Source organism: Pongo pygmaeus, chromosome 16 (genome assembly GCF_028885625.2).
Source record: "Pongo pygmaeus isolate AG05252 chromosome 16, NHGRI_mPonPyg2-v2.0_pri, whole genome shotgun sequence".
NCBI lineage: Eukaryota > Metazoa > Chordata > Mammalia > Primates > Hominidae > Pongo > Pongo pygmaeus.
Window position 1 is genome coordinate 38,844,975 of NC_072389.2, and position 13,510 is coordinate 38,858,484.

At 42.5% G+C, this 13,510-nt stretch overlaps 1 protein-coding gene across 1 annotated transcript in view; it reads left to right on the plus strand.

The window, feature by feature from the left end:
- RYR3 (ryanodine receptor 3) overlaps positions 1-13,510 on the plus strand; it is a 566,641-nt gene that overhangs the window by 496,508 nt on the left and 56,623 nt on the right. The window contains exons 68-69 of the mRNA XM_063652550.1: positions 4,526-4,613; positions 5,630-5,722. Coding sequence (XP_063508620.1) covers positions 4,526-4,613; positions 5,630-5,722 — 181 coding nt within the window. The remainder of the gene's footprint in view (positions 1-4,525; positions 4,614-5,629; positions 5,723-13,510) is intronic.

Below are 13,510 nucleotides of genomic sequence, written 5' to 3' on the forward strand. Positions count from 1 at the left end.
CCACTACTCCCGGCTAATTTTGTATTTTTAGTAGAGACGGGGTTTCACCATGTTGGTCAAGCTGGTCTTGAAGTCCCGACATGAGGTGATTCACCCACCTTGGCCTCCCAAAGTGCTGGGATTACAGGCATGAGCCACCGTGACCAGCCCCATTTGTCTTTTTGAAAATGGAAGTCTGAATCTCCTTACTTCTGCCACCCCCCAGGATTTTGTTTTTATGCTTCTTGTTTTTCTTGTGACTGTGCTCAGTTATTTCATCCACTTCGGTTGCTGCTGCTCTTTTGGTTGTTGTTATAAATTTAAGGGTTAAAAGTACAGTTTTGTTACATAGATACATTGCTTAGTGGCAGTCTGGACTTTTAGCATAACCATCACCCAATACAACCTCTCTGGAAAACAGTATGGAAATTTCTCAAAGAACTAAAAATAGACCTACTATTCAATCCAGCAGTCTCACTGCTAAGCATCTACCCAAAGGAAACGGAATCATTATATCAAGAAGATACTTGCACTCATATGTTTATTGCAGCACTATTCACAACAGCAAAGATATGCCATCAACCCAAGCATCTATCAATGGATGCCTGCATTTTAAAAAAGTGGGATACATATATACACACACAGTGAAATACTATTTAGTGATTAAAAAGGACAAAATCATGCCTTTTATAGCAACGTGGATGGATTGGAGGCCATTATCTTAAATGAGACAACTCAGAAACAGAAACTCAGATACCACATGTTCTCACTTAGTGGGAGCTAAATAATGTGTCCACATGAACATAGAGTGTAGAATAATAGACATTGGAGATTCGGAAGGGTTGGATGGAGCTGAGGGATGAGAAATTACTTAATAAGGACAATGTGCCTTATTTGAGTGACGTGCCATCTCCTCCATATGGCAGAATCTCTGATGGTTACCTCTAAACCCAACCTTCTTCTCTGCCTACAGCCTTGAGGTTTCCAACTGCCTTTTGGCAGCAAGCAGTGCAGAGATGATAAAAGAGAGCCAAAGATCAGCCAGGTATCTACAAGAAAATCAAGCGACTAAATATTGACAGAGATGATGAATCCCATAGGAGACTGGGAACAAGCAGGAGAAGCACCTTGTTGCATTAATTGGGGGCAGAGAGGGTATGAGCGAATGTGAAAAGCTGGGTGAGGATCTTCCATTCTCCCACAAATACCTTCCTTGACTTGTGTGCCTAGGGGAAAACCTTTAATGAGATGTTTTTCATTGCACTTATCACTCTGAGCTTGAAGAAAGAACCTCACTGGAGATAAAGAGCAAATGTCTGCTTCGTAGAAGAGGGGTGGCCAAAGAAAAATATGTTCAGCTGAAACTGCATTCTCACACGAAGGCAACAAGATGAAAATCCTCTTCCTTCTCCCACCAAGAAACGTTACCCAGGATTTTGTTCCTGATGCTCTTGCTACTCACAGTGCCTGTGGCTGTGCTTTTCCTTGGCTAGATAGGATATGACCCTCATCTTTTCCCACAGAAGACATCTTGAAAACCTATCAAGCTCATTTAAACCAAAACACTAAGGAATGAACAGCTGGTAGTTGTGATAAAATTTGACATTTGACCCTGAAAAATCAATAGGAAAGAAATCAGAAAGCATTGCCAACCTCAAGCCTCAAGTTTGAATTGCATTTGGCTGTTAGTAATGGAGAATTGGCTATAGTGGCTTAAACAAATGAGAAATTTAATCTCACACGGAAAAGAAGTCCAAAGATAGTTGAGCTAGGGCCAGTATTGTTCCTCGTTAGAGAGCCTCATTCCTTTGTCTGTCTTTCTTTTATTTATTTATTTATTTATTTATTTTTTTTTTTTTTTTTTGAGACAGAGTCTTGCTCTGTGGCGCAGTCTGGAGTGCAATGGCACAATTTCGGTGCTCACTGCAACCTCCGCCTCCCAGGCTCAAGCAGTTCTCCTGCCTCAGCCTCCCGAGTAGCTGGGATTACAGGTGCCCACCACCATGCAAAGCTAATTTTTGTAGTTTTTTAGTAGAGATGGGGTTTCACCACATTGGCCAGGCTGGTCTCAAACTCCTGACCTCAAGTGATCCACCTGACTCAGCCTCCCAAAGTGCTGGGATTACAGGTGTGAGCCACCATGCCCAGCCTCATTCCTTTGTCTTTATATTCTCAACATTGCCTTCCATCTTTGAAGTTACTTTATGATATAATAAGCCAATTAGAGTTCCAGCCATCATATTTTCATTCCAGACAGGAAGTAGGAAATCAACAGGAGAAAGGCAAAAAGGCACCTTCAGCTATCTGATCCCTTTTTAGAGATTTATTTCCAGGAGGCCCATCCAACAACTTCTACATTCATCTTATTGATCAGAACTTAGTTACATAGCTATACTTAAAGGGAAGCTGGGTAATGTGATCTTTAGCAGGGCATAGTTCCACCCTGAACAAAACGGGGTTTGTTACTATGGAAGAAGAGGAGAATGAGTATTGAGTAGACAACCAGTAATGTCAGCTATATGAAGGAGAGGCTGCTTGAATATGAAAACGAGAGATTAGATAAGAATGTCCCTGAGACTGGAACCAAGGGCAGTAAGGAATTCAGGAGATAAGAGAAGGATCCCAAAGTGATCTTGGCCTCATGAGTCTTTACATTTCCTAGCCTGGTGCTCCTCATGAATGGGTAGGAGGTACAGGCTACCCACAACAATTCATTCTGATGTCCTAGGGCTTAGGGAACTGGCTTTTGGTAACTGTTACCCTACATGAGGCAAGAGGCATCAGGTTTTTTAGAACATTCTGAGATGCATTTTTTTTTTTTTAACTAAAGAAAGACAATAGTTTAACTTGTGTCACTGTGATATTTCGATATAATAAATATGTATTTGCTCTTCATCTCTGCTTCCTGGCACAGAGCTCCCAAAACTCATAGAATTTCCTGAGGGAAAGGGATGAAAGGAACATCTTCTGTTATTCATAATAAGCCCCTTTCAAGCATACCTAAGTTTATTCTAATGAGGTGACTCTTGGAGAATGGAGATTGGTTGCCAGATGTACCAACTCTGCAATTAGAGGGTTGGGACTTTCAGCCCCACCACCATTTACCCTCCCCTAACCTCTGGGGAGAGGAGAGGGGCTGGATATTGAGTTTAATAACCAATGGCCCGTGGTTTCACCAATCATGCCTATATAATGGAGCCACCACAAAAAAACCCTAAGCTGTGGGGTTTGGAGACGTCCACGTTGCTGAACATACAAAGGTACTGGGAAGGTGGTGTGCCTGGAGAAGGCATGGAAGCTCCCTGCCTCTTCCCCCATACCTTGCCCTATGCATCTGTTTCATTTGGCTATTCCTTGGTTGTGTCCTTTACAATAAACTGGTAATAGTAAATCAAGTATTTTCCTGAGTTCTGTGAGCTGCTCTAGCAAATTATTGAACCCAGTGAAGGGGTTGGTTATAGCCAGCTGGTCAGAAATACAAGTCACAACCTGGGACTTGAGACCGGCATCTGAAGTGAGGGGCAGGCTTGTGGATCTGAGCCCTTAACCTGTGGGGACTGCACTAAATCCAGGTAGTTAGTGTCATATTTGAATTGTAGAGCACTCAGTCAGTGTCTGAAGAGTTGAAGAATTGTTTTATGTGAGAAGAACCCCCATATTTGATATCAGAAGTGTTGGGCAGAGAAACAGTGGGGTTTTTTTGTTTTTTGTTTGTTTATTTGTTTACTTACTCTATGTAGACATTTGAAAATGGCAACTCACCCAGCCTTTGGAAATATAATTTAATTTGAATATGTAAGCTACTTCACGGCAAGACAGCTTAGAGAAATGACTGAATTCCTGAAACTGCAGTTCAGCCTTCTTGGTGCTACTGCAAAACTTCTTAACCAGTCTATTTTTTTTTATGAGTAATGCTTATTTTTAGGGAATCTTCAAACCATTTTAGAGAGCATAGATGAGGATAATTGATGTCTGCTTATACACTTCAAATCACAGCAAAAAACATATTATCTTACAAATTTCATTGATAAAACTGGCTTTAAAGGAAAAGGGGTAGGACATGAACTGTTGAAAGTGTTCAGAATTTCAGAGGTTTGACAATGACAAGTGTCAAGGACAAGGTTAGATGGATGTCATAGTGACCAAGACTTGCCTAACTTTGCTAGCCTTATATATTAAAGGAAGCATGTCCCAAAACTTAGAGCTTAACCTTAATCAACTAATCAGTTTAAAGAAAAAACATAACCTACTTTTGACCATTTTGAAATGTTGATTTCTGACATCAGTTTGCGAAGGTAATTCTTGAATCCTTTGGCAAATGGAAATAATTATTGTAGATCTTTGAAGAAATCTACTGTAATTATGTACCTATATCTAAATGTTTAAGCAATCTATTGCTATTTAGTTTCCCTGATTATTGCTTTCATATGAGAATGCAGTTTGATCTGGATAAATGCGTGTCGCCGGTGTTGGTATAATTTTTAGGGTGTGAATATTTTAATCCCTACTGAATTTCAAATGCTTATTCATTTACTTTTGGACCCAGATCTAACTGGCTGAAAAGCCCTGATGCTGATTCTGACCAGCTCTTCCGCATGGTGGCAGAAGTCTTCATCCTGTGGTGTAAATCTCACGTAAGAACACATTTGGGCCCTGGGTTTAGAATGGTTGTGAAAGCTGCAGACCATGAAAAACTGTTGATGAAAAAAAGCCAAACTGTAAAATATTCGAAGAGATGTATTCTGAGCCAAATGTGAGGACCATGACCCATGACACTGCCTCAGGAGGTCCTGAGAACATGTACCCAGGGTGGTTGGGTTACAGCTTGGCTTTGTACACTTCAGTGGGACAGAATTTACTGACAGAGGCGTAAGTCAATACATGTAAAGTATACCTTGGTTTAGCCCAGAAAGGCAGGACATCTTACAGGGTTAAGTAGTGGGCGTCCAGGTCGTAGGTGGATTCAAAGATTTTCTGACTGACAGTTGTCAATCAGAAAGAGTTATTATCTAAAAACCTGGAATCAATAGAAACGGTGTCTGAGTTAAGACAAAGAATTGTGGAGACCAACATTCTTATTATGTAGATGAAGTCTCATATGTGGCCACCCATAGAGACAACAGGTGACAAATGTTTCATAATCAGACATTTAAAAGGTGCTAGACTCTCATTTAATCTCTTCAAGATCAGGAAAAGACCAGGAAAGGGAAGGGGATTCTCTACAGAATGTGAATTTTCCCCACAGGAGAGACGGCTTTGCAGGGCCCTTTCAAAATATGTCAAATAAATATATTTTGGGGTCAAATATTTTTATTTCCTTCAAGGCCTGCTGTCTGTCATGTGATGCTATACTACAGTCAGGTTGGAATTTGGTGTCTTATTGCTACCAAGAATCTATTTTGTCAGTCTTAAGATCTCTATTTTAATGTTAGTGCTGGTCATATGTGCCTAAACTCTAAAAGGGAGAGGGTATAATGAGACATGCCTGACCTCCTCTTCCCATCATAGAATGAATTAGTTTTTCGAGTGTCTTTGGAATCACCTGGGCTGAGAGGAGGGGTCTATTCAGTTACTTGGGGAGCTTAGAATCTTATTTTTGGTTTACAGAACTTTCTTGTAATGCTTGCTTTTTCAATTCTTTCCCACTTAGAACTTCAAGAGGGAAGAGCAAAATTTTGTGATTCAGAATGAAATTAATAATTTGGCATTTTTAACTGGAGACAGCAAAAGCAAGATGTCAAAAGTAAGTCCTTAGAAATCAATTCCAAAAACTCTTCAACCTTAACCTCAGCCATGACTTGGATCTGTTTCATATTTTCTGGGGATTAACACCGTACTGCATTTAGGTCAAACTACATAACCAACAGTCTCTGCTGCTGTTTCTTTGAGAACGAGCCAGAAGAAACTGCTCTCAAATAAGCATGGTCATCACATTTTATGAATAAATAGATGCTTGTATGTCAAAAAGCTTAAGTTTCAAGACTTGCCTAAGGCATTTGAGAGGTCTCCAAAACAAAAGTTGCTGTTAGTGGTTTTAAAATAGAACTACTTCCTGTGTAGTGAGGATACAGAAATACACATGCCTAGAGCCACCTTTTGATAGCTAGGAGAAAATTACCTTGCTCTGTAGATTTTGACAGCACGTGCTCTTACATCATGCTTGTTTTCCTCCTATCTGTAATATCCAATACCTGTTTTATTTCAGCTGTGTTGATCTCTTAATGCCCTGTGTTTCTTTTTCATGACAGTTGCACTCAGAAAGCCAAACATTTGTCCATTTCCTTTAGGAAATGTTTGAAAAAGGGCATATCAGACATCTGTCTGAAGAAAGAGTAACCTATAGAGAAGAGCATAGCGGGAATACAAGGGGCAAAAGTTAGCCTCCCAGCTCCTCTTGTGTCAGCTCTGTACACTGAGGTTTCATTATTTTGATTTAAGAGACTTCTCAGACATAATCCTTCAAGTGTACATACAAAAGCAAAGCCTACTTAAATGTGATGTTTTGTTACCAGCTGTTATGGCTTACCCTTGACTCTGTACCCCCGAGAAATGTGCCTCAATGAGGGTTGATTTTATATGTCAAGTATAAGTGACATTAATACCTGAGATGTGCATCTCTCTCATTGCTGGTACAGTGCTGCCTTTGAGGAGCATCAAGGTGGAGTGTGCATGGGGACCCTCAGAAGTAAAAGTCAGCTCTGGAAAGATGAGAATCATGGGTTTGTAAAAAAGCCCTTGGCCATCTTTCCAAATAACCATTTGGGATGGAGGTCTCGTATATAAGCTGCAGACAAGGGGCTGATATGACACCAAAAATGAAAACTTTAGCATCTGGAGCTCCACCAAGCATAGCTAGCTCTGGTCAGCTGCAATCATTCTGAGCTTTCTGTTGCTTTTATTTATGTTGACACATTTCTTCCAACATATAGAAATTGACTGTTAGAGTTTATAGTATACTCTAAGTATACACTTTTAGTATGCATTGCTTGATAAAGTTTGACAAACAAAATTACATACATACAAAGTAGAGCAATCACATTCATGAGGACTCTTTGCTGCAAAAGGATCCTTTGTGCTTCAGTTTTATTTGATTTTCCAAAATTCATTTTGCATTTGTCTTTTGGTAAACACATCTACTGTCATGTGATGTAGACGAGGTTGAGTTTTTTCAAATCCACCTTTCTGGGACAGCTAGCTTATCTTAAGTTGCCTCTGCAGGTCTTCTTACAGGTATCACAGCCTCTTCTTTGACTCATCTACCTACAGAAAGTCAATAAATTCCAGACAGATTCCATACTATTTTTTTTTAATTTTTTGAGATGGAGTCTCACTCTGTTGCCCAGCTGGAGTGCAGTGGCATGATCTCGGCTCTCTGTGAGCTCTGCCTCCCAGATTCAAGCGATTCTCCTGCCTCAGCCTCCCAAATAGCTGGAGCTACAGGCACACGCCACCACACCTGGCTAATTTTTGTATTTTTAGTAGAGATGGAGTTTCGCCATGTTGGCCAGGCTGGTCTCGAACTCCTGACCTCAAGTGATCCACCCACCTCATCCTCCCAGGGTGCTGGGATTAGAGGCGTGAGCCACAGCTCCTGGCCTTATCTTCAAATTGGGGTAGATTCAATGGCTTAGGACTGAACCAGCTAGCATCCATTGGGATTGTCAGGGAACAGTCACAAAGCAATGGAAATGAATGTGATACCAGGACTTGGATCCTGGATGAGCAGAAATGGCAAAGACATCTCAAGCCTCTGGTAATGAATGAATGCTCAAGGTCCTTGGGTTTACCTTTGGAAAAAGATGAGGTAACAGAAAATGGCATTTCAAAACCCACCTACTAACAAACTAACCTGACATTTTGTTCATTCACATCACTGAATGAGGAAAAGGGGGTGTTTGTTTCTTGACAAAGGATGGTCATTTTCAGAAAGTGGGCTTCTTCCTTGCTGGTCCGGTTAGTCTGTAGAAGCAAAGTCTTTTGTTTCATTTCTGTTGTTGTCATATGCCAATTATTTCTGAGCCACATGGGATAGGGTCAAAATTACAATGTAACGAATGGATGAGAGGACACTCCCTAGATGTTGAATAATATTTGCCATGGTCCTCAGGGTAACAAGTGTTCATATTGTTCCTGTTGCCTGAGTTGAGACTCCATGTAGTGGTAAACAGACCAGAAGGTGAAAGGAAGCTAAGTCTTGCCCATGGCCCAGCTGTTGGCTAGAGCTACACCTTGCATCATTCACTTAACTCCTCTGAGTCCCAGTTGACCAATCTGCAGAATGGGATTGAGCTTACTACCTGACTTCTCCCAGCTCTACTAAGATGTTCTGGTTTAAAGTCAGTTTCAGCAGTATCTCTAGGATAGAGTAATATTTGAGAAATGCAGTGCATTATTTCAGACAAAAAGATACCATGCCTCTGATAAGCAATAACTCCTAGCCATTTCTGGTATTTTTTGGATGTGGAACTACATACTGAGGGGTTAGGGCAGGAGTATTCTTCCTTATCAGTTGACTCCCTATTGCCTTTGCCTCCCTGCAATTAGATGTTCTCTCTACTACCTGATCTGAACAGTGACCTGTACTTGCTTTTGTCTCCACTCTTAACTGAATTCTGGTGTTGTAAAAATGAAGTTAGCCTCAGTGCATATGGCAGGCTTTGTGGAGGTATGTGTATATGAATGCCCTATGCCACACACACCACATATGCCATTGCGAATGGAAAGGAAGTGAGGAAAATATACAGTGAGCCACGCTGTTACTACTTGATTAGTCGAAGGTCAGTTCAAAGATAACGTTATTTTTCTGGGGCAGTCAAAGCAGCTTTTGCTTGTGAGAGCTCGTTGTACATTTTGTGTATATAACACCAGTTTGCAAATGTATGTTAAGCTAAGTGTAACTAAGCTGAGCAAGTGTTTTTCGTTTTGTTTTGTTTTGAAACTTTTTTTGTTTCTGGAAAAATGACAGCAGCTTCCTCGGAAAGGAATGGTAAGTTAGAATGTGTTCAGCCCAAGAAATGCTAGTTCCTTGACCAAGGTTATAAACAATAAAATAAAAAAAGTGTCGTGATGCAGGAAATATTAGAGTGCCTCATGGTTCAAAGCCACTCCACCCCATGAAGCGTGATTTCAGTGGATCGAAAAAGGACAGGAAATATTTTAGAAGCTATCTTTGAGTTTTTCAAGGGCATTCACGCTTACATGTGTGAGTGAATTTTCTTGCTCATTCTCCCTCTTTCATTCCCTCCCCTACCACTTTTCTCTTTGTTTTTGTTTTTTTTTTCTTCTTCTTCTTTGAGACGGAGTCCCGCTCTGTCACCCAGGCTGGAGTACAGTGGTGCCATCTCGGCTCACTGCAAGCTCCGCCTGCCGAGTTCACGCCATTCTCCTGCCTCAGCCTCCTGAGTAGCTGGGACTACAGGTGCCCGCCACCACACCCGGCTAATTTTTTATATTTTTAGTAGAGACGGGGTTTCACTGTGTTAGCCAGGATGGTCTCAATCTCCTGACCTCATGATCTGCCCACCTCGGCCTCCCAAAGTGCTGGGATTACAGGCGTGAGCCACTGTGCCCAGCCTTCTCTTTTGTTTTTATTCCCTTTGTTCTTGCACTTCTGCTGTGTACTCACAGGCATGTGTGCATACTCTGTCTCTCTCTCTCATAAATGTGCACACGGGAACACATACTCATCCTCATCCTCTTCTTCTCCCCTCCCCCTCCCCTTTCAGCCTCCCCTTTTCTCCTCCCTTCCCCTCCCTTCTCTCCACCTCTGCCTCTCTCCACCATTTCTTCCTTCCCTCCTGCCCTCCTTCTCTCACTCTATCTCTTGCTTCACATTCTCAGACCGACTTACAGAAAGTCTTCTTTTCCTCTGTCTAATGTTGGGTTGACTTGTCATTGCTTCGGTTATCTTCTCAGTGGGACAAGAGCTTCCCATGGCCCGGGCTTGCCTTTGTTCAGAAGCCTGACACCAGCTCTCCCTGTGCCGTCCCCTTGTGATGTGTCCTCAAAGTCACTTACCCCACAAAAGCCTGTGTCTGTCTTTTAAGTTCTACACACAAAATCAACTGTCTGAGTATAAGCTAACTACTGGTGATAGTTTATGATGTAAGCATGGGGAGATGAAATGATTTTGAAGGTATAGGAATCTGTACATTTCTATTAAGAAAATAAAACATGGGCCGGTGTGGTGGCTCATGCCTGTAATCCCAGTACTTTAGGAAGCTAAGGAGGGAGGATCACTTGAGGCCGAGAGTTCAATACGAGCCTGGGCAACACAGCGAAACCCTATCTCTTAAGAAAAAAAAAAAGGAAGAAAGTGAAAGAAAATAAAATGTTTCCACCACCAAATTTTTAAAAGCATTTCATTAGAAAATTGCAATGAGTTAACTAATCTTAGCAATATGTGACAGAACAAATAAAATTAGAATCTGTAGCCCCAACCTAAGGTATGTTTAAAGGTTGTAGCACAAGAAGGGAAACGCTCCATCTTTTAGGTTTTTTGGTGATTCTGAATCACTTTGGATATTCCTAGAGTACTTTTTGTTAATAAATATTCTTTTTTCCTTTTTTTTTTTTTTTTAAGACAGGGTGTTGCCCAGTCTGGAGTGCAGTGGTATGATCATAGCTCACTGCAACCTCGAACTCTTGAGCTCAAGTGATCCTACTGCCTCAGCATCCCTAGTAGCTGGGACTATAACACACAACCCCACACCCAGCTGAATTTTTTTTTTTTTGTAAAGACAGTGGCTGTGTTGCCCAGGCTGGTCTCAAATTCCTAGCTTCAAGTGATCTTCCCACCTCGGCCTCCCAAAGTGCCGGGATGACAGGCATGAGCCACTGTGGCGTACGCTACCTTCTTTTAACATAAGCACAAGCAGTGCCCCTTAGCTCAGTTCTCCCCTCTCTGTAGCCACCGATGTTGCTAATGTGGTGGGTAGAAGGAAGAAAGAAAACTCGGCTCTTTGGTTATATGACAGATTGTCTATAGCCCACCCAGGTGAAAGGAGGGAGGTAGAAGGGGCAAAGACTTCAGTTCTGGCCACCCACAAGAACTCTCTAGCTCTAAAGACCAGCCTGGGTCGGGTCTGAGTGCCACACACTCTGGAAGGCTGCTTCTGGGTTGACCTTACCTGAGAAGTAGATTGCTTGGTCTGGATATAAGTCCTTTGACCAAATTAACCTCCATCCTAACCTCCCACTCACTCTTCATGCTATGCTCAACTGGCTTCCAGAACCATTGAGTTTCTGTTGTGTTGGCTGAGAAATGGGGGCTAAGAAGCTATAACTAACATATAGTGCCTTTTTCCTTAGAGCCCTGCTTTTACTGACTGACTCTTCTCCTTGTTTCTTCTCTTTTGTCTTTCCACACAGGCCATGCAAGTAAAGGTACAGGTCAAATGCATGACGTGTCTTTTCTGTCCTAGTATTAGAGGTGCCAGGCTCTGGCCCCCTCTGCACTGTGATCACCATGGGGGTGGTACAGAATGGATTTTCCTGCCTGGAGGTCCCCCAGGCCTGCTCCAGGGAAGACAACTGCCTGTCAAAGAGTGAATGTAGGCCTACCCACCCTTGGAATGGGGAAGCCGGGGAAGCCAGCCAAGCCTCACCCTAACCGAGGTCTCCTTGCTATCTCTGCTCCCTTCTCCAGCTGCCCTCTCGGCAGCCACCACACTAACAGAGACAGGGAAGACTGACAAGGCTTGAGAACCCAGGGGACTGCTCGTGGTGCTACCCAGGGTCAAAATCCTATTTTTTATTAGTGGTCTCAGCCCTTTCACACTGTAGGTGTCCTGCCTCCTGTATAAGGCTCCCATGATTCAAAGAGAGTCTTCCAAAGACTACCCTGGGAGAATTTTCCAGTTACAGTTTCAGGTTATAACTGAACATTTTCTCTTCCTCTTAATTAATGTATGTCGGCTGCCATTCTCCCAAACCTCCGCTCTACACTATGCAGTGAAGAAGGGGAGATGCTCAGGAACTAGGGCACACACAGCTCTTAGTTAGGAAAGGAAGATGGAGCCCAGACAAGATAGACTTGCATCTGGATAGCTCAGAGGCTTACTTGCTATATGATCTTGGAAAAATTGCTTAACTTCCCTGAGCAATCCCATTCTCATTTACAAAACTGACTGGTTTCGGGGGTTTTGGGAGGATCATAAATATTTTATATAAGTAGCAGGCACATTGGAGTCATATTGCATATGCAGCATTTATGATTAGAAGGACATGAGATTGGCCCAATCAAATAGAGAGTGAGCAGGAAATAATTTAGATTGTGTAATCAAATCCACATAATTACACTTTTGAGCATATTTATTTGATTGCATACCGTGTATTACCATTTATATTTTACATGTATACATATGTGATATCACATAGTTTATAGACATATAACCAGGTTCTATATTTTATGGATGATTTGAAACATTTTCAAGGGTAATTTAGACTATAAATGAGTTTTGTCCTGAGTCGCAACCTTTAGAATTTTAAATCTGGTGGTAGAATGGTGAGGAGCCCAGCAAGTACTCGGCCAATGATAGTCGGCACACGCTCAGTCTGTGTGTGAAGCAGCTTTCCCTTCCCGCTGTTTTCTGGAACACCAGGAGCCTCCTTCTCTTAGCCCCATTTCTTTCCCTCTGTTTATATTTCTTACTGCCCCTCCCACTGCTGTCCAGGGGCTGACTGGTGTTTTGGAGCACTGGGCACAAGGTACCCCGGCAACCAATAGAATTTTCTGGCAATGTTTGGCCAGACTGGGGTTCTGCCGGCCAGGGATTTCGCTGTGGTTTCTGTGATACTGTGATACAACCACCTGAAATTGCAGCCACCACAAGTGCTGAAAGAAATTACACTGTTCTTAAGAGTGTCCATTAATAATTATGAAACTCTTTTGCCTTTTGGAAAGCAATTTAAAGAGATTAGTCCCAAGGCAGTGTTAATTCTGACCCTACTCTTCTCTTCCAAAAGCCTTTTCCCATAAAATGAATTCTGCCCAAGGCCAGGAGGACCAGGTCTTGCGTGCCAGTTCCAGGGGAGGCATCTGGCGTGTTCCCAGAGCCCTGTATCTGTATGTCATGATAAACCACAGTGCTGCCCCCTCATTGCTGCAAACACTCCATGGTACCTTGTAGTGCAAAGCTTTGGTGAGCACCGCTTCTTTCCCGGAGTCCCTGACTTGCTTCTGGCTACCCAGCCCTCCCCACTTCCAGCAAGTGCCCACTGAGGCCCAGTCCTGCAAGCATGTACCACGTGAGCAGCTCTGCGTCTCTGGAACCTGGAATCATGAAAACTGAGTCACTGCAGAGCCTTGTTTCCTTGAGCCCACCTGGACCCACCAAATGATTTCCCTGTGCTGTGGGTGCTGAGGATTCTCAGTGGGTTCCCTGGGGGTGCTATTGTGTCATAGCCCAGTGCATTGGATTCCTCTCTCTTTTTTTTTTTTTAATGTTTTTTTTGTTGTTGTTGAGGCCGAGTCTTGCTCTGTCACCCACGCTGTAGTGCCATGGCGTGATCTTGGCTCACTGCAACCTCT